This window comes from Lepisma saccharinum, chromosome 1, assembly GCF_977018435.1.
Source record: "Lepisma saccharinum chromosome 1, izLepSacc3.1, whole genome shotgun sequence".
Taxonomy (NCBI): domain Eukaryota; kingdom Metazoa; phylum Arthropoda; class Insecta; order Zygentoma; family Lepismatidae; genus Lepisma; species Lepisma saccharinum.
In genome coordinates this window covers 36,575,915-36,598,456 of record NC_139229.1, presented here as the reverse complement: position 1 = coordinate 36,598,456, position 22,542 = coordinate 36,575,915, and the positions used below count along the sequence as shown (strand labels likewise).

At 37.7% G+C, this 22,542-nt stretch overlaps 2 protein-coding genes across 9 annotated transcripts in view; one reads left to right on the top strand and one right to left on the bottom strand.

Moving 5' to 3' along the window:
* The window catches only part of Taf2 (TATA-box binding protein associated factor 2), a 76,121-nt gene extending 56,978 nt beyond the window's left edge, over nt 1–19,143 (bottom strand). The window contains exons 1-6 of the mRNA XM_083130630.1: nt 18,845–19,143; nt 12,630–12,724; nt 11,232–11,286; nt 10,067–10,230; nt 2,424–2,640; nt 286–524 (exon numbers count right to left, since the gene is read on the bottom strand). Of these exons, the coding sequence (XP_082986756.1) occupies nt 286–524; nt 2,424–2,640; nt 10,067–10,230; nt 11,232–11,286; nt 12,630–12,682 (728 nt within the window). The 5' untranslated portion in view covers nt 12,683–12,724; nt 18,845–19,143. The remainder of the gene's footprint in view (nt 1–285; nt 525–2,423; nt 2,641–10,066; nt 10,231–11,231; nt 11,287–12,629; nt 12,725–18,844) is intronic.
* Nucleotides 19,101–22,542, top strand: part of LOC145994569 (phosphatase and actin regulator 2) — a 535,503-nt gene continuing 532,061 nt past the window's right edge. For 3 of the 8 annotated variants that reach the window (XM_083130696.1, XM_083130677.1, XM_083130633.1), the window contains exon 1: nt 19,106–19,246. In XM_083130696.1, coding sequence (XP_082986822.1) covers nt 19,132–19,246 — 115 coding nt within the window. In that variant the 5' untranslated portion in view covers nt 19,106–19,131. Of the gene's footprint in view, nt 19,247–22,542 lie in introns of all 8 variants that reach the window. The other 5 variants (XM_083130687.1, XM_083130631.1, XM_083130659.1 and 2 more) reach the window with 4 other exon arrangements.

Here is a 22,542-nt window from a genome sequence, read left to right as displayed (position 1 = left end):
GAATTGGTTCAATCTAGGCACTGGAATCAGTTCAAAAGATTATTGACAAGTGCATTGGATTGTAAATATTCTGCTTTGTGACATCATTAATGAATGCTGAAGAAACAAAAATAATTTAAAATGTCCATGCCTTACCAAGAACACAAACGTAAAATCCTTGGATTTTTCAAAATTGCTCCTACTTACTCAATTCCTGTAATGAAATTGAAATATATAAACAGAGTTAGGATCTATTTCTTACCCAAATATGCACACATACATATGCTCCTAATACACTTGACTTACCCCACAGCCAAGGCAATGTTGGCAGCTGAGGCAGGGGTTGCCAAGAAGTAATGAAAGGTTTTTCTTCTCATGTCAGGAGTGTACACTACTTCTATAAGATCCCCACACGAAACAGCAGTCATACTGTCGTCAACAGTGAATTCCAATTTCCAGGTACATGGCTCTGAGAAGCTATCCACACATGGAAACCACAGTCGAGAGGAATTCTCATATCCATATGTGAACATGTGGGCTCCTCGCTGGAAATAAGGAATGAAAAATTTAAGATAAAACAGAAATACACTTAGGAATGAGGGAGAAGTTTAAGTATATGATGAACGTTATTATTGAACACTTTCTTGAATGTTTACGACTGGTTGTTCTTTAATGTGACTATTTAAATGACTATAAAAAACTCTTTACACCATGTTCCAGCAAAGATATTTCAGTGTACAACACAAAACAAATGAGCAGCATGATTAAAAACTAGGGATGGGCTGATATGAAATTTTGGCCAATACCGATAAAGTACCGATACCGATAACCAATATTCTACGGATCCGATATAAAATTAGAAATGGTTCTTGAAGAACCTGAAAGGTTCATTGACCTCCTTAATAAATGTGTGTTTCAAGGTGATAGCAGGGCAGAAGAAATTGCATATTTACACATTTACTTTTTTAGAAAGTAGGGCATGAAGATTATCCATAAAAACTACAACAAAATTGCAAAATTTTGCACTAAATTATCAGATATTTATCGACATATCGGATCGGTAAAATAATTGGTAATTTTACCAATAAACCGATACTGATAGAGTACCATCCCTATTAAAAACACACTGTAATTGTAACAGATCATGCTGCTTATTTAATTTGTGTTGTGGTACACAAAAATGAGACACTAAAGTTTGAAGCAAGACCTCAATGACAGAACCGCCTAATATAGTCAACCTCACATATTTTGATTCATTTGAAATTTGGCATGCTTTTCCACCTGAGGTAGGAAAATATGTAAAGTTACAGATCCATATCTTTTGTATTTCGGAAATTACAGGGGTGAAAAATGAGCGATTTTGACAACTTTTTCCAACACCTTGTTAACATTCAATTGCAATATTTTGGCAATCAGGGGACTGAAATAACTGATTCACGCACTGTTGGAAAGATCATGAAGAGCTCTTTCGCATGAAATATTACGTCTTTGGCAGGTAAAAACAAATGAAGATGGTGTAAAGAAAATGTTGGTAGCCATTTTCTAAAAAAAAAATGTTCCTTTTAATTTTTTTTAAAAAAATATACATGTATCACACATACATATATACATACATACTTAAGAACTGTTCAAAATGTAAAAATGGGATTCCAATGGGATCTGGAGTTATGTTAGATTTAGTTTAGATTAGGTTGCTATAAATGTATGTATGGAATGCATGCATGCTATAAATAGCATAAAAAGGTCAAATGATGTATTATTACATGCTGAGTAGTGTCAAGACTGTCAAGCCTCTACACAACGTATTTTGCTTTCTCTCTTTTCATTATGTTTTATCATCATCTATACATCCATTATGTATTGCTTATTTCGGCACATATCTACTCTATTTTGCAGTCATGTGAGCATTTGAGTTTTGTTTTAAGTCCACTTTTATGCTCACATAGGCTAATTGGGACGGGACCTACAGTTTAAAGTGGGATCCGAAGGAGAGGATAAATGGTTTGCCGGTATCGAAGATCGAGATTCTGGAATTAGAGACCCTAGTCCAGAAATCTCCGGATTATTCAATTTTACTTGTGATCACACTCCTTCGTTAATGAAATAACAAATGGCTAACAGTGGAGCAAGGCTGTGCATAGCGTCAGAGAAGCGAAGGAAAACGACTGGCCAGAGCGAAGCAGTACACACTGCTGGGAAGGCTGGTAACTGCAGTCGCTTTCCCCCACTCCACGCAATTCCGTTCCTCTTACGTGTTCATTGTTGGAGTCATCTCGTGTTACTACTTGTGCAGACACTTGTTTTCGTTTGCCTGCTCCACAGTTAGCTGGGACAGAGTATAATTTGTTTGGGGATTACCCAATCACATTAGATCATCGTTTCCCAGTAAAGAAAAAATCACCAGTACAGTTTATAGACTGGTATGTTGTCGGCCACAGACTTACTTCTGCAAGAGTTCCTTCACAGTCCGGTACAACGAAGTGCACTCCTCCCTGTGGCTGCTCTATAGAAAATTCTATGCCTATCCTCAGTGGACGGCCTTCAATTATCTGAGGCCATGCTTCTTGTGGTATTCGAATAACGAGCTCCCCAGCTGCAGAATCTGCATCGACTTTCAAAGCAGCTGCATAGTGGCTGGCTGAGAAAAAATCCAGAGATCTCCTACAAAGAAAAAGGAAAATAATATATAGTGTAACAATATAATTTTTATTACGGATGGGCCGATACCTCTAAAGTTCCAATATAAAATTTGCTGATACCGATAACCGAAATTCTACCAATCCGATATAAAATTCCAAATGAATGGGCCTTGAAGACCCTCAATCAATCATAGACCTCGTTAATAAATGTGTAGGACATAGAGATTATCAATAAAAATTACAACAAAATGGCAGAATTTTGTGATCAATTATATGATATTTATAGATATATCGGTGAAATAATCAGTACCGATTAATCTGTCCCATCCCTAATTTCTATGATTATATAGAATCGCTTTTCTGCCATTTTTGGCTGGTGACCGTGATGATTAGATGAAATTGAACTAGAGGATTCACAAAGAACACCCATGTCCAGGACGGAACTTAAACCAGGGAACTTCATTGGTGAGATAGGAAGTAAACCACTGAGCTGGCACCATAACCTCCAAACCTATGACTAAAGCCACATATTTAGGGTGAATAAAATAACAAGATTTCATTACAAAAACTGGACACATTTCGGGTACAAAAAATGTTATTTCAATGTTAAAATGGTGAATAAAACTAAATTTGATACTTATTATACATTTATGTAGTTGTCAGAATGTTAAGTTTATTCCTGTGTAAAGGAGTCCATTTTTGCTTCTCAAATATTTGCAGCAAAATGAATTAATTTTCGGTGATTTGCATAACTCACATGTTAATTCAGACTGAAAAAAAATGTTGCGTTAAAAATATTCTCCAAATTTTGCGATTAAGAATTTATTTCGCATTTTGCAGTTCATTTTACTACATTTTGTGACAAGACACGGTAGCAAAATGCACCTCACACATTACAGAAACATGAAAAATAAACATTACAGTGTGTTATTTCACATTTCATGTTTCAGTCATAACCAAAAAATGCATACCTTTACCTATGATAATAAGGCAACAGACATTCATAATAAGAGCAATGTGGAAACATGATATACTTCTTGGATAGGTGGCTCTAACATTTCAGACTGTGTAATTATTATTGATTTATTGATTTAAAATTTTTGGGTGCGTTCGCACTTAAGGCCATTTTACACCCTTCTATGTATACGGGGAAATATCCCCTTATTTAAAATTCTGACAAAAAACTTAAAAAGGGGGTGTAAACAGCAACTTGGGAAAAATTAAAAGTGCAAGGTTGTAAAAAGACCTGCACGAGACAAACACAACACATTAAAAAGTCAGAAAAAACAAACTAAAACCCTCCTTACAGACGGTGGAAGAGTCCAGCTCTTTGCAAAAAAACTAAAAACATTTGATAAAATACTGTTGTCATCACCCAACAGGGATGACAAACAGCCCGAAAGGTTAAAAGTCTGCAGGAGGTAAGCAAAATCGGCACATTCAACAAGAATATGCCGAATACTTAAAAGAATATTACAAACACAACACATCGGAGGGTCCTGTCCTTGCTACAAGTGACCATGGGTTAGACGGCTGTGTCCAATATGCATTCTTGTTAGAAGAACTTCTTCTCGGCAAGAGGGTCGGGACGAGGAACGCCAAGCACATATGGTGGGCTTAATGGCGTGAAGCTTGTTCCCCGTTTCCGTATCCCACTCGGCCTGCCAAGTTTCAAGAAGGGAACAACGAAGCAAATTCTGCAGGTCGCTAGCTGGCAAAAGGTGGATGAGAACGTCGCCATCTGCATCAGCAGACTTGGCGGCAGCACCAGCTGCTTCGTTCCCCTGGATGCCCACGTGGATACGGACCCAACAGAAGCATACATCGGCACTGGCAGATAAAGACACAGGCCGTCTAAAATGCGTTGCACTACCGGATGCCGGGAATACGGCAAATCCAGAGCCTGCAACATGCTGATCGAATCACAGCACACAAGGACTTTCTTCAGAACATTCGTCTGGAAAGTCCAGTGCCTTTAGAATGGCGTACAACTCTGCCGTATAGATGGAACAGGCAGGATGTAGTGAGTAACTGGAACTTTAGAACTCTAGGACGAAGGTGCAACCGACTGATTTGACTGTCTTGGACCCATCCCTATAAATTGATTTAGTTTATTTTACTTCGCGTTTTGTGCCTCTTGGCTAATTTGCGAAGATGGGGATGAGTGATGAAATGATGAAATTGATGAATGGACATTCACAAACAACCAAGCCCGACCAGGATTCGAACCCGGGACCCTTGGTGTCGCAGTGCGATGTGCTAACCACTCGGCCACAGGGTCGAGCCCATCCGTATAAAATACATTAAAATTTGGGTGCTTCGCACGAAGCTCTAAAAACCGCTGCTGGTAAACAACCAGTGGTGTTTCTGCCTTTGGAAGGGCACTCAGAGAGAAATCGATAGAAGATGCAGGAAACTCCCATGTCGGGAGAGGCGGAATGAGTGGAGAGACGCCAGAAAGATCACTGTCAATACAAAGTGCTGACAGGATCTTGTCTGCATGGACACTGAATGGTCTAGTGATACTAGGGTGGAGTCGATACCTTGCCAGTCTACTCTCGTCTGAGACGGTGTGATATGAAGGATGTGAAGGCATCGAGCAAAGATGGAGGAAGTAGTTCACTACCAGCCGCTGTCTTCGCAGAGACAGCAACGGCTCAGATGCCTCTACGTACAAACTGGCGACTGGACTGGTATGAAAGGCACCAGAGCACACACGTATACCAGCATGGTGGACGGTGTCTAGGATGCAAAGTCTAGATGGGCGGGCAGAACCGTAATCGAGCTTCGACCTGATGAGTGCATGGTACAGGCGAAGCAGTACATTTCCTATCAGCACCCCAAGAAGTATGAGATAAAACACGTAAAAGGTTGAGAACTCGAAGACAAGAGAACTTTAACTGGCGAAGGTGAGGTAGCCATGTTAATTTCTTGTCGAAAATGAGGCCTAGGAAGCAGACCTCATTCACGAAGTGCAGGGGAGATTTCGACATGTACAGGTCAGGATCAAAATGACACGTACGCTGACGACAAAAGTGGATGAGATAGTGAAAACTGTTTGGGAGGACCACTCAAACAAATGGTTTATTTTCAGTTGGAGTTGACGAGAAGCTGACGCGAGATTCCGTGAGCGACAAAAGATCGTGAGGTCGTCTACATAGAGGAGACCATGTACAGGGGCAACAATGTTCACTGCTATGGCAAACAGAGTCACACTAAGTATGCTGCCCTGCGGGACACCGTTCTCTTGTTCATGAAGATCCGAAAAGGAGTTCCCAACACGTACGTGGAAAGAACGATCTGATAAAAAGTTCTGAATAAAGTAAGCCATATGGCCACGCACACCCCAGAATGAAGCTGCTTGATGATGCCGAAGTGCCATGTTGTGTCATATGCCTTTTGGAGGTCAAAGAAAACTGCTAGTAAATGTTCCTTGTTGAGGAATGCATCCTGAATATGTGATTCCAGTTGAACCAGATGGTCCACTGTGGAACGGTTGGAGCGAAAACCACATTGAAAATTGCTTATCAAGGAAATTTGTTGACCATGCATTCCATCAACTTACACACACAGCTAGTTAAGGCAATAGGCCTGTAACTCGAGGCTGTGGTGCGTTCTTTGCCTGGTACACCGGGGCTCTGTATGCAAGGAGCCCCATAAACGATGATAAGAATTAAAATTGCCCAAAATAACCATAGATGGGAGTTGAAGGAATACAGAGAGGAGGTCCTCAAAAGAGAATCGCTCCTCCCTTGTGATATATACACAACACACAGTTATTGGCTGTGGTAGAGAAACCCGCACAGCAACAGCTTGGAGGGGAATGGTGAGAAAGATTGGCGTTGATCGGATGGAATCTCGAACACCGATTGCAACACCACCGTGAGCACGACGACCCTCAGGAAGCTTGTCGGTGCGTTAAAGTGTGTATCCATTAAAAAGCACTGATTCATTTGGGCGAGAATGTGTCTCTTGGAGACATATGATGGCAGGGTCAAATTCGGATATTAAAATTTGCAGTTCCTCGAGATGCGTACGGAAACCGTTAAGGTTCCATTGGAGACAGGAGGTCATGATGTAAGATTTAGCGTGGAATTCTAAGGTGTGCTCTTTTCGATATTCCTGTCACCTTCGTATATTCGTATATTCCTCATCCGCGGCATCGTCCTCTATCATGTCCTCGGGTAAGGACAGAGAGGACAAATGGGATGGGCAAGGGGGAGTGGTGGCAGGTGCTTTTAGCACCAGCGCCCGCCAGGCAGCTTTTAGCTGCACCTTAAGTTTCAGGGTGGTGGTTGCCACCATGACTGGAGAGCTAGTAGACTTTAGGAACTATTCTTTATTATAAACCTGCTTCAATTTCTTCTCTGTGGAGCGAGTAGTGGTTGCTGGTTTCCTCGGAGCAGGGTGAGTTACTCCGGTAATTGTTGTTGTCTGGGTGGACACGTCGCTGGTTTGGATGCCAATACTGCGACGGACAAGAGCATTAGAAGCAGCTGTAGCAAATGGCACAGGTAAAGTAGTGCGTACACTTTCACGGAGACGTCGTTTCGCTTCGCCAGCAGAGATTTTCTCTGTCACGACCAACTCTTGGATCTTCTTTTCCTCTTGGAAAGAGGGGCAGTCACAATGCCAGACTGGGTGCTTGCCTTTGCAGTTGATGCATGAGGGACCAGATGAGCATGGCTCTGTCCCATGGTCGGGCTCGCTACATTTGCCACAAATGGCAGTAGTGGCCTTGCAAGAAGGCTGGGTGTGCCCAAAGTGCTGGCATTTGAAACACCGCATCGGGTTCGGGATGTACGGCCGGACATGGAGGTTGTAATAACCAGCCTGTACCTCATCCGGGAGAGTGGTCGTTTTAAAGGTGAGAATGAGAGAAGCTGTCGGTAAAAGTTCTCCAGATTTTTTGGTCTTGATTCGCTGCACTGTTGTCACATGTTGATCGGAGAGCTCTTCAAGGATTTCTTCTTCTGTGCAGTTCAAAATATCCCAGTGGCGTATAACACCTTTACAACTGTTCAGTTGACGGTGAGGTTCCCCCTGAACAGACAAGTCGCCCAAGGTTGTAAGCTTAAGGAGGAGGTTAGTCTGGCGATCTGTACTTGTCTGGATGAGAAGGCTTCCGTTGCGCAGTTTTTTGATGTCAGGGACATCACTTCCAGCGGCATAGTCCACTTGTTTCTTTATAAGGAACAGTGACAGGTCCTTTAATGATTTAGCTCCATTTCTCTTTGTGTTTGTACATTCATTGGTACTCTCTTTCTTTTTTACAATGCTTATTAAAAGGTAACGTGGCACTGACGTGACGTTCCCTGTCTTTTCCAATAAACTCGTCGGGCTCAAAGGCCTCCCACGCTTTGAGGGTTTCCCCCCGTTAAAAGGTGATATAGTTCCCATAAACTGTAAGATTTTAAGTGGAGGGTCCATTGTCGCCTCGACATGCCCTCTATGCTGAGGAAGGCCTACCCCCAAAAATGAAGGCTACGCAAGGACCAAGCCTAAATCCCTGCGGCCATGTTCGTGAGTGCAACTACCCCTGCAGCCAACACTGTCCCATCGGCACGGGCAACTCACACCTTGGGATAGGGTTTTTTTTATTGAGGTTGTCTCCTCTAGCAGGACCCTTAGTTATAGGGAGGTCAAAGATATGGAGATGAATGACGTGATGCAATGGTCAAAACGTGAGATATCGATGTGAAGAATGGGTGAAATGATGAGAAGAAAATGGCCTGCCTACTAAGCCCCTCGCCCCGTCAAGGCAGTACTACATGGAGGGGGAGACTGTGTAATTAGTTTTGAACTTTGATATTTAGCTTTATTTTTATGTCACTATTGGCTATTCATGGTCACTCACAAAGAACACTCATACCCAGGCTGGGACTTGGATATGAGAACTCTGGGTAGGAAGTCTGAAACCCAACTACTTAACGCCTGTGCCTGAAGTGGAACGTTAGCTGGGGTATGTTTGGTTGTGCCTAGAGGTTAGCTGGGGGATTATCCTATGGTTTAGCATGGAGACAATGAGACAGCTTGGGGAATGCTTTGAGAAAATATTGCAAGCTGGGGATACACCATGCTTGACACACTCGGCCACTGAGCTGGTGTGTAATTAATGTTATTAAAAAAAATGCCAAAGTATATGTTCACATAAATAAGAAACAAATGATAATTACGGAAAGTAGGCACAAATTCTTTATAGCAAACAACAGCAATTTTAGTTTTTCTAAAACTACATCCATGCCAATTCAGAACATTCGCGTATAACAATGGATAACATATTTTTAAATTTTTTCCTGAGAGCACAAAGACTATGTTCTAATAATGAGGATATCAAAAATGAAGAAGAAAGGCTTTTTAATATAGCAAAAGAAAATGGCTTTCACACTAACAGAATAAACCAAATCAAAAAACAAGTCGCAAGAAAACTAAAGGAAAAGAGAAATACTGACAAAGATGAAAAATCTGTTGAAAAGAAATTTGTGTGCATTCCATTCCACAAGGGATTCTCCCATAAGATTGCAAAAATTTTTAGAAGTTTTGATTTCAAAATTGTTTTTAAATCATCAAGAAGTTTGGAATGTACATTTAATGAATTCAAAATGAGAAACTCTCTACCAGATGTGGAAACCACAGGAATATATAATACAAGTTGTTCATGTTCAAAGGATTATGTGGGACAAACAGCAAGGACAATGGCAATAAGATGGCACGAACACGATTTTGACATTATAAATCTAAACCCAAGAACAGGTTTGTCAACTCATATCATCGAAGAGAAACATTTGATTAAAAAGAGAAGGGTTTTAAAAAGATTAACGGGAAACACAGAGTTGAATGTCTGGGAAGCTTCGTTCATTGCAGAAGAACACTGGAATAAATTAAATAATGAAAATGGTAACATAGATTCAGTATGGAGTTTTCTTTTTCACAAATGGAGTAAGCCACCATCTTTAAAATTTAATGTAACAGAAAACATCAAGAGACTTTGTGAAAACAATGACGAATTTGAATTACCTGATGATATTTGGGATTCATAATTTTTTTTTAAAAAAAAATCTCAAATAAAAATAAGACTGCTTTTTTCACAGTTAAGTTGCTATATTACAACAATGTAACATTAACAACACTCATTATATAAGGGATTCTTTTTGTTTAAAAAAATACTAACCATTGTTATAACTGTATCTTTAGTCAAAATGAAAATAAATATCTGATGAAAGGAGCATGTGTTCTCCTGAAACGTCACAAAGAAAAACTGTTTTCTTATGCTTGTAATAACCGTAAACTACAAGAAAATAACAGCAATTTTACTAACGATTCACATAATAATAACTATCAACTAATTGTTCTGCCCTTATTTCATAAAGTTACTGTAATGAAAATGTACTAACAAGCACAATCCTGAAAATACTTCAGAAACAAGAAGACAGAGAAAAAAAACTTACTGCTTTGCATCACCCTGGGCAATGTCCAAGAAAGGATCAAAATACTGGAATGGAGCCTCAAGAGTGTCATTGAGGCATACACGATAAATCCTGCATTGCTTTGCATTGAGTTTGACGCATCTCAAAGTTTCCTTAAGAGGAATAATGGTTAACTCAACACATCCCTGAAATAAAATCAAAATTATGAATCTTTCTTACACCTTTCACAAGAATTATATGTATAAACCAACAAGAATATTCAACTTCCAAATCAACTTTCATCCATTCAAATCACATGCAGTATTTCAACAAACACATGCTTTCCCCACAACATAGTATTATAATAATAATAATAATAATAATGAGCAGTGCTTTTTCTGGCAATACTCTGTAGTGGCACCTTTTCATAGGTAAGAATAAAACTAAACATTTTTTGCATGGTCAGTTATGAACACACCACAATATTTGGAGCAGTTCTTCTGATGAACACAATAAACAAACTAAATTGTATATCTACTTAGAAAAAAACACACATAATGACAATAAGAGCAACAACACCAACAGCAATGGCTGACCCAACACAAATACAACAATATTTGAAAGTGTAGATTGGATTTTATTTACTGATACCGGCAAATACTTTTCCGAAACTTTAGTCTTTCGAAGGATCACCAAAAATACTGCACAATACGCTCACAGAATTTAATTTTCCTGGGAATAACACAAATACGAAGTTTCCATTTATTGTGTACCCAATATTACATGAAAAACTGCATTTCGTGATTACATAACAGGTGTTTTAGTATTCTGATGGAATTCTTGAACACTCTGAAGAAAAACTCTGCTAAATTGTTGATTATAAATGGAGTGAAATACTCCCCAACTAATATTAATCGATATTTTGAACAACTTTTAATTGTTTCAATTTTCGAGACCACTATTGGTGGAAATTGGTAAGTGCATTGGCATCAGTTCAGCCCTAATAATAATAAATAATAATAGGGCACAAGACAAAACAAAACTCTACTCTTACGTCAAGGTACATATAGTAGGCAAATGTGAACGAAAAAGTACTGAAGATTAATTTCATGTAAAGAAAGAAATGATTCCCTTCCGCTTTATTATAATACTGTAGTATTATTTTTTAAAAATTAAAACCTCCGTTTGCTTATGCCTTTCTACTTACTATAATGCTCTGCCGCTGAAAATTTATTCCAGTTAGACTGACAATCTGATGGGCTGTAAAAAGAGAACACTTAAGGTTAACATAAATACTGTGTACTTTAATGTTAATTTGAGAAACTCATATTGCATAAAATGATACAAGCTGGCCCATGTACATGACACATGTACAACAGTTCTACATTTTGGTTACCTTTTTTTGGGCCACCCTGTATAAACAAACCAACACAGTAATAGAAAGACATACACTGACCAGACTCTTCGGCTAAGTAGCCTGTCATACATTACATATGATAGCAACCACTCAAGTCTGGTTGTATTTGTCTGTTTGCATTTTCATGTCTATGCTGTATCAGTAAATAAACACACTCACAAAAAGAGGTACCCAATAGTTACCATTTACCTGCACAATAATTAAAGCAAATTACATTTTGGAACAAATACCTCCACAACTGACAATTTCCTGAATCTATTCATAGCGTAAATAGACTTTGTCTATTGCTGTACTTGGCCTGATGACAATAAAATTGTATTATTATTATTATTATTATTAATACTTTATTTTTCTTCCCACGTAAATTATACTTGACCAAGATTACAGTTTTATTGCAACAGCTGAAATAAAATAAAGTAACTAAAGAAAAAAATTACTTGTACAACTTGTAACTTCATCTGTTTGTAACAATGGTTAAGTCACTAGAAAGAATTTAAACAAGACAAGTAGAAATAATGTGCAAGTGCATTATTATTCAACTTCTTAATATATAATAATGGTACTTATATCACTTACGTGAAATTTAAAAGATTTCGTAATTCCGCGTTGCACAATTTAATGGTTCAATCCTATTAATTACATTTTGGAACAAATACCTCCACAACTGACAATTTCCTGAATCTATTCATAGCGTAAATAGACTTTGTCTATTGCTGTACTTGGCCTGATGACAATAAAATTGTATTATTATTATTATTATTATTAATACTTTATTTTTCTTCCCACGTAAATTATACTTGACCAAAATTACAGTTTTATTGCAACAGCTGAAATAAAATAAAGTAACTAAAGAAAAAAATTACTTGTACAACTTGTAACTTCACCTGTTTGTAACAATGGTTAAGTCACTAGAAAGAATTTAAACAAGACAAGTAGAAATAATGTGCAAGTGCATTATTATTCAACTTCTTAATATATAATAATGGTACTTATATCACTTACGTGAAATTTAAAAGATTTCGTAATTCCGCGTTGCACAATTTAATGGTTCAATCCTATTAATTTCAAAGATCCACTGTCTTCATTCACAAAAGGGTACAGCGTTTGAAGCGGAGCTCGAAATCTTTTAAATTTCACGTAAGTGATTTTAAACCGCGTTTACCGCAACCACCATGAAATGGTACTTATAGTTTGAATGGCCTAGATACATCAGGTGCCTTCTCTCCTTTCTTCATTTTCATAGGTGGTTGTACTTCAGCTTCTTGAAAGTTCTACTTGCAACCCTGGAAAGAGAGAAAATTATTCTTACACAGATACATACATGCACCAAGCATAGAAAATAACAGGACTACAAATGGAATGCAGAGTCAAAGCATACATACATATGCATTTCTGTCCTACACTTTTGGCATTTCTCTCATTTCCGGAATAAATCGGTACAGAAATCACCAGGAAGCACTGGGCCCAAGTTCTGATTGTTTAATTCCGATATCATCCAGGCACACATGCATCTATTTCATGGTTCAATTTCTATTTATGTCTGTTAACACAATACTTTGGAGTTTTAGAAGTTACTTACTGCATGTTTGCTTTGAAAATGTTTTTTCACTTCCGCATACTCCTATATGATTCTTCTCTTGCAACCAACCATTCATTCATTCATTTACTGTCATCTTGGTTATTGACTGCTGCTGCCATCTAGGTCACATGTGTGTGGTGCAAATGGGTTTCGTAGTTAGGTTAGGTGAGCAGAGCCATAGCTGGGGGAGGGGGGCAGCAGGGTGACCACCCTGGGTACTGATGGAAGGGGACACCGAATGGCAAGAAGAAAAAAAATGAAAATTACTTGTAGTAAAGGATGCATGCGATCCCCTTGAAAGTATTGGCACCCTATTGAAACAATATCATTGCCAGTTTGCAAAGATAATTATTTTATTGCTCGCTGCGCTCGCATTACAAGCTTTTCTTTAAACAAATAAAATAAAATAAATAAATATCCAATTTATATATATATTATTTATTTGTTAGTGAGAATGTGTTTTACAACTTCTTAGTGAATAGTTCCAATAGTATATGCAGCTGTAAAAATACTATTTGTGTAAACTGCAGTCTGCATGTCGTAACAACTGTACTAAATTTTCCTTTAAAACAAAATTATTTTTGCAAAACTTAACTGAAAACTATCTCTTCAAAAAAGCTATTTCATTTAAAAGAATACGTTGTAATGGTCTGGCTCTTTCAATGATCTTCCCAGGCAGTTTTCAAATAAAAGGTGTACAGGATGAGAGTACATGCCACTCAGAACAATACCTGCTTGGTGTATGTGTACTGTCTTCCTTGTTTGCCAAATCAGATTCAGTCACAGTTTTGCCATGCTCAAGGATTTTTCCACTGGCGTAAACTTAATCCGCAAATTCCAGATCACGAAAATTCACAATTCCTGCACACAAACTGCTATTGCCGAGTGGAGGCAGCTATCATCACATTTGAAGACCAACACTGCTATTGACAACGCATTACAACAGCAAATTCTGAGTGAAACTGGTAAATGGAGGCATCTACTACGGGCACTATTAGACTGTATTTTGTTTCTGGCATCAAGACATCTTGCATAAACGAGGCACTGATGATGTTTTGTGGAAGAAAGCTGATGGGACTACAGAACAACATGGGAATTTATTAGGCCTATTTATGTTGTTGGCAAAATATGACGATGTGTTAAAATCTCACGTGTCAATAATGCACTCCCCATCAGCAGTTCTTGCTGTAACATATTTATCTCCACAAATTCAGAATGAACTTGTCCACATAGCAGGGAATCAAGTAGGTCAGGCAATAATTGAGGACATTAAAAGGGCAAAATATTTTGCCATTTTGTATGACCTGACTCCTGATGTCAGTCATAAAGAGCAAAAGTCCCAAATTTATCATTACGTTACAGTGCAAAATCAAAGAAAGTTTCGTTGGGTTCATTACTACTAACAACAAACTGGCGCTACCTTAACTGAAGACATTTTACATGCTGTTCAGAATGATGGCCTTTCCATGTCAAACTGCCATGCTCGGTGCTTTGACAACGCCAGTAATATGCCGGGGAAATACTCAGGTGTTCAAGCTCGCACATCTCAGCAGTTTCCTATAGTTCGTTATGTTCCTTGCGCATCACACTCATTAAATTTAGATGGTGCTGCGTCAGCAGACACAGAAACTGTCAATGCATTTGGAGCAATTCAAAATGTTTACAGTTATTTCGGCAAATCAACTCATCGTTGGGGTGTTTTAGAAAACCATGTCCATATTACTGTAAAGGGTCAATCAGCAACTAGGTGGGCTTCAAAAGCAAAAGCAGTACAATCTCTAAGCACACAATTTCCGGATGTCTGTGCAACTTTGGAGAAATTATGTGACCTCTCAAAAGAGTCACCCGAAACAGTACACGGTGCCAAATGCCTGCTACACAGCCTTAAGAAGTTTAACTTTCTTGTGCTCTTATTCTGCCGGGCTGATATCCATCGAGCTATTAACTATGTTAACCTACGGCTACAAAAAAATTCTGTTACAATAGATATAGGTGTTAGTCACTTACAGGGACTGCAAAGCTTTCTGTCTGCCAATTGGACAAAAATTGTGACTAACGCTATTGAGAAAAGCAAACAGATCTGTGATGATATGAACATTGCAAGCAAAGAACAGTGTCCCAAAAAGAAAACCAAGTCTTTTGATGAAGTTCCAGAAGATGAAAGTGTATAAATGAAGAACAAAAAATCAGGAAAAGCTTGTTTTGGGCATTGGATTCAATTTTGTCACAAAAGGCGATCAATTCAAGCTAATGAAAGGAGTTCTGGAGGATTTTTCCGTAATTATTCCAAGAAATATGGCAGTTATGTCAGAAGAAACGTTGAGAAGGAGAAAGAGTCTCTTTGATTTGGCTTTATTATACCCCGAGGAAATTAACAGAAGTGAGTTACGTCATGAACTCTTGTTTTTTAAACATCATGTGCAAGCATTTTTAAAAGACTTTCACTCGGAATGCTTGTCACCACTTGCTGCTCTCTCATTCATCATAAAAGATCATGTATTGAGTTGTACCCAAATTTTGTCACTGCATTGACACTATTTTTAACTCTACCTTCGTATGATGCATCTTGTGAAAATCATTCAGTATTAATGTAATGTTTATAAAGTAAAACCTATTTACACTGCAAAATGTTATACTGATCAGCTGAAATCAACAACAATAAAAACAAAAACTTATTAAGAACTACAATCAGTACATGATTTTTGGACAATTTTCCTGTGCGAACATACTAGCTGCCTTTTGAGCAGCAAAATCATTGATAACATCATCAAACACAAGTGACTGAACTCTGTACTTCTCAACAGACAAAATAGCCAGGTTAGTCAGCTATTCTTGACTCAAGGAAGACACCATTTTCCAGATGGACGGATGAAGACAAAAAAGAAGTTTTAAATTGGGGGGGGGGCACTGACACTTACTATTTTTTTTTCATTGCCTATAAATGTAAAGCTGATGAGACTACAGAACAACATAGGAATTTATTGGGCCTATTTATGTTGTTGGCAAAATATGACGATGTGTTAAATTCTCACGTGTCAATAATACACTCCCCATCAGCAGTTCTTGATGTAACATATTTATCTCCACAAATTCAGAATGAACTTGTCCACATAGCAGGGAATCAAGTACGTCAGGCAATAATTGAGGACATTAAAAGGGCAAAATATTTTGCCATTTTGTATGACTTGACTCCTGATGTCAGTCATAAAGAGCAAAAGTCCCAAATTTATCGTTACGTTACAGTGCAAAATCGAAGAAAGTTTCGTTGGCTTCATTACTACTAACGACCAGTAGTGGCTCGTGCCTAAAATAACAGGTGAAGAAGTAAATAGGTTTTACTTTATAAACATTACATTAATACTGAATGATTTTAGCTAGTTTGTATAATGACTTTGCAGGGTATTTGAAAGGGTTTCATGTAATAAAAAAAACATTACATGACATTAATGATCTTTCTTAGAGATTTTTCTGCTGCCTAAGAAATATATATGCTATTCAAGATTTTTCTTTTGCATGGATTAGTTTTATTTCTATGATTTATTATCATTGCACTGAGAGGTCAGAAGAATATGTGTATACGTACAAACAACTTGATAGTTGTAATTGCTACAATTATTAGCATAAATGAAACGTCAATTTGAATGAATGACATTATTTAAGTAAGGCACAACAACAAATGCTTCTACCCCTCCCTTAAAAAAACAATGGTAGAAGTTCGACAAGGCAAGTGTAGGGGGCGCCGAGATTTATTCTCGCCCAGGGCCCAGATATCTCTAGCTACGACTGTGTAGGCGAGTCATGTTTAAGGTTCTTAGTATTCAAATAACATCTCTAAATGCTCTCGTGATTAGGTTAGGTGCACCAGGTTTAGGGCACTTAGTGTTACAATAATTCCCCAATAACTTCAACATATCATATTGGTGCTGGTTTCAGGCATGACACCCCTTCAAGCCTTGTGTCAGCAGTAGTCGTCGTCGATGGAAAGCGGGGATACTTGCAAAAGATATCCTTTACAACTTTTTTTTCGCCAATAAAGAGGGCTTTTCAGTACTGCAAACAGTGGTATTTACTTTCAGAAACCTTCAACTTTACTTTCACAGTCATTTCCACTATTCTGCGATACTTTCACTTTCGTCTTTGAACGAAAAATGCCTTATCGATGGGAAATGCAGATGCTTGCATAAGGTACTTGTTACTTATCTCTTTCGTCAATAAATTGCACTTTTTGGAATCACAAACAGTGGTAATTACTTTCACCAAGGTTCAAATTTACTGTAACAACAATTTCTGCAATTCTGCAATACTTCATCCTTCTCCTATGACACTGTGAAAAAATCATTAAACATTAGGGACTGTTACCGAGCACAGTATTGTGGCATATTCCCAATTTAATCTTTGGTAACCTTCTCAAACACCTATTTTCGGGAATTTTTAATGTTTTAATTGCCTGGAATACACTCCTGAGGGCAGTTCCAGTAACAAGACTGATTGGTTTAAGTTTTAGGGCAATACAAACACACACGTACATGCAAGTACTCTTTCATTGAGTGATATGCTGTATTTTACTTCGCTTTTTGTGCCACTTTTGGCTAATTTGGGAAGATGGGGATGAGTGATGATATGATGAAATTGATGAATGGACACTCATAAACATCCATGCCCAGACCAGGATTCGAATCCGGGACCCATGGAAGTACTCTTTGACTTTGCATTCTTTAAAGTGTTAAGCAGAACTAAAGATACTAAACTTGTGCAAATGAAGGTTACACTTTCAATTAGTCAAAACGGATTTCTTCATTATTACAGAAGAAACTACTTACGCAAATCACTTTGTGTAGCATTGTTCCCGAATGTATTTTCTGTCATCGTTTCATCTTTTTTAGCAATAATTCATGTTTTTATGTATAAAAATATCGCAATTGCCATTGCTTCCATGTACGAACCGGATGTTCCCTGTGCTTGATGACGTAAAACCCTGTCACTGTTTCCAACCACCCCATGTTTTTTTCAAGAAGATGACGTGACCCCAAATTTTAGCTATGCTTGCCTAACCTAACCTTTCCGTGAATGGTTCGTGGTGCTATCCGTGAATGGTTTGTGGGGCTACCCGGGAAAAAATAGAAAATTAATAACACGGAAGTAGGCATTTTTTGGTTTAGAAGGTTAGAAACACTGCATCACTTGACAAAACACAAGCACCACGCGGGATGATCCAGAATGCTCGCGCCATATTGTCTCTCACACAAGCGAACAAAAGAACAACAATAACTCTCGTAATATGAAAAATTGAAATTATTTTAGTGAGAAATTCCTAATTACACCTTATAGAATGTTCCGCAATGCAGAATAAGTAAGTAGCAATCTTAAAAAGGACGAAGTCAATGAGTTACAGGTGTTTTGACTAAATGAAAATAGTACCCAACTGAACAGCTGTGAAAAAATAACCAACAGCATTCACTGATGCAATGGAAACAACTTGAATAAAAGAAGAAAATATGTGAAAAACAACTAGCCTTGCACTAAACTCAAACGTCTGAAGTCGTCGATATAAGGCATTAAATGAAGATTGCAATTTGAATTATTTGTATTCTGATTTCTATTTATTCTACTTAACTGAAATAAATAAGATAAATTAAGTTAAAACTATGATTTGTCATACTGAAACCCTGACACACAGTAGAATGCTTGATAGGCTTATACTCCTGAAGGTAACTTTCTTATTAATTTCTTTACAGAGTAATGTAACTCTGTACCAGCAATTATAAATACACCTCTGCTTACCAACAAATAATAAAAAATATAACGCATTAACTGTATGTTTTACCTGAGTATACATTACACTTTTCTTTCATGCCGTTTTGTTTTTCAAATTTGTCACAGATCTTGATTAGAAGATATTCTCATACATGTTAAAAGTTTCAGCTCAATGTATTTTCACAATTTCACTTAAACTGCTTGAATGTATTACATCCCGAGGCATTCTTGTTTGCAAACATGTTTATTTCCCTCATCCATCTCCCGGCCGCATCTACCTGTACACTTTCGTGCACTTCCGTTACCAATCCGAGCAAACTTTATTCCGAATAAGGAAGTTGTCGTAGTGTGTGAAAGATGGCTGAAACTACTGATACGTTAGGGTCAAATGGTGGTTCTTTAGAACGAACAAGAAGTAATTCGGATCCTTCGACATCAAGCAATAGCCCAGAAGAGCCCATAGTTGAAGAAGGTAACTTAATATTAATAGTTGCTTTTTATTTAAAGTTGTTTTACATAGTTTTGTTACTGCAGGAATGTTTCTAGTTTGGGCGTAAAGTTGCATTCGCACTGACCACTGTATTGAAAACGTAAGGTTCGAGGAATAAACTAGTCAAGTGACGTTTCTTGTAACTTTCTTGTGATGTATTTTTAATTTATTCACTTCATCTAAATATGAAATAACGTAGTTATGTTATGAATAAGATGTAAGTTCAGTGAACTGTGGAGGTGTAGAATGTGCTAATTTTTGTTTACACGCTTCAAACTTCGGGAGTACGAATGTGAAGTAAGGACGGCGCATGTCAAGACACCAAAATTTGCTTGTTTCCAATTCAGCAGGTGTTTTCAATGGAATGTGGTCGTGTGGTAGGAATCACGTTATGCGGAAAGAGTGACAGAATGTATTTTCAGAAACTAATGACATGGAATGCAATCTTATGATGATAAATGATCGAGAATCAAGTTAAGACGTGTTTGGTGTGCAGGAATTGTAAATCTTGTTATTGCACGTTCATAAACTAATGCATATACCACGTTTGGAAACCTACTTATGTACCGGTGTGGAATTTCTGCTCCTTCTGTCTTTATAACTAGACAATGAATGAGCTGTTGTTTTTGTGTAGAAGTGTCACAAGTTGAAGAATCCCCTGTCACGCACAACTAATGACATTACATATGTATAATTATGACTAATTAATTATTCTGTTTGACAGAAATAAACTTTATATATTTAATAAATAATCAGTAAGTAATTGATAAGTGTAGTTTCAGGCAGTAATTCATGTACAGTCCCCCAAATGTTTTCCACAAAGGACCAATTTATGGTCATATTAACTCTGAATTTATGTACACCACCCTAAATGCAAACTTACACCGAAAAATTGTGGACAGACTCCTGTTCCTAGGACAAAGCATTTGTAGTGTATGTTCGTCACATTTCCTAGCATACAACAAGCATGTCTTGCCTACGACAGTTCACATACTGCAACACCAAAAACCCCTCACACATCCACAAGAGAGACCAGATTTCTGTAATGTGTTCTGATAATGGATACATGCTGTGTTTCATAAAATTTGCAGTGCAGGGAATTCCAATAATTTTCGAAAGAATTGGAATGTTGCATAGATTGGAGCAATTACAGAATACTGGGAGTATCTCCGATTGCTTTCAAATTCGGCATACTCGCTAATTTTGGCATCCTAATCACGAATCTGCAGTTAAAAATTGGCGGTCACATCTAGAAAATGCGAAATAAGTAGAAATAAGGGGGTCCGTGAACGAAGTAAACACTGGTGATTTATGTATTGAAACAATTTTTTGCAATGGTTAGCGTTCAAAAACTATGTTTATGAATACCCTGAATTTTAACTATGCTTGCCTAACCTAACCTTACGTGAATGGTTCGTGCGGCAAGTATGTTTTCCTAATTTACTGAAGATGCCACATTGTCACATGTAAAGTAATGCTCCATGGAACGGATAGCAAACTTCACCTGCTCCATCATCAAACATGCCGACCATTAGTATCAACAATCATTGTGGTAATGTATGCATGGTATATCGTATTTTCTAGACGTGACCGCCAATTTTTGACTGCAGATTCGTGATTTTGAGATCAAAATTAGTGAGTATACCAAATTTGAAAGCGATCGGAGATACTCCCGGTATTCTATAATTATACCCATAAATTATGTATATGCATTATTCATCTCGCTCACCTGTAAATAAACGTAGATGCACGTGTCTGTCTGCTTCGCTGATATAGAGTACTGCATGGGACCACTTTTATTTGCTCGTAATTGTTCGAATCTCCCATCCTCGAGCATATACAATTAAATATCTTAATCTGACAATAATCATGTAGCTATTTAAAATATCCGTCCCAAGTTCCTTTTGTTTTATTGCAATTTCATCATGCTACGAACGCAATTTTTACATGGTTCGATTTCAATTTACGTCTGTTAACATATAATGCAGAGTTTGAGCGATGACTTTAAGATTTTGTTCAATATTCTTTCGTGGTTAGGGTAGGCAGGTCAGGTTTTGTTCTCTTAGCATTAAAATGAAGTCCCTAAATGCATTCTACTAAGGTTCCGATTTACTTCTACATTCATTCCCACTAGACTACGATACTTACTGTCGCTTGTCAACAGAGAATGGGAAGTACGCATGCTTGCGTAAGGTAATTTTTAAGTTTTATTGGTACTTGTTTACTATCCTTCGGACACATTTATTTATTTTTACAGAAGAAACTACTTACTGTAATAAGTTCCTGTAGCATTGTCGAACATCGGGAAGGTGTTTTGTGTGATGTGGGAATGTTTCATAGCTGAAATTCATGTTGTTCGTTGAAAATTAATTCTCCAACGGAGAATAGCTAGCTCCACGAACCATTGGCGCGTGGATAGGTAGTTCTGTTAGGTTAGGAAACATAGTTAAAATTTGGTGTCGTGTTAGTATCAGGATCTAGAAATTGTTAGTATCAGGATCTAGAAATTGGAATTAATTGTGAACCATTAGCGCTAGCCCCACGAACCATTGGCACATGGTTAGGTTAGTTCTGTTAGGTTAGGAAACATAGTTAAAATTTGGTGTCGTGTTAGTATCAGGATCTAGAAATTGGAAATAATTGCGAACCATTGGCACGTGGTTAGGTTAGTTCGTCTCAGGCAAGCGAAAAGGCCTATCAGGAAGATAAAGTACGTGAAATGTGAAAAATTGCAATTAATTTCATCAAAACAACGTTGATTCACCTTCAGGAATGTTCCGCGAAGCAGATACGTAAGTACGAATGTCAAAAATTGACGAAACGAAAAAATTAGAGGTGTCCGAAGGATAGTAATTTTTACCAATAATGAACTGATTTCGTTGAATTATGGAGTACTTTGTTGTGTCTGCTAATAAATTAAACAAAATGAAAAAAAATAATAGGATGACACAGCCTGAATGCATGAAAAGCATTAACAAAATTGTGTACATGTGTAGTGCTTAAAAAATTTGGCAAAGTTTGACTTCATTTCTCTGTGAAGCACATAGGCTACAGATGCTAATAATTTTTTGTTAGTGAAACATGCAAATTATATGTTTAAACATTAATACAATGAAGAACATTAATAATTTTCAGATTAATTCATTTTGTTATTTACATGGAGTAAGACCACTTTTCGTGGAGTGCCCAATCACTGTTTTGGTTTCAATTTCACTGCATCTTTCAGGTCACGATCTATTATTTTAGGGCCGAAGACCACAGACAAATGACGGTTATAC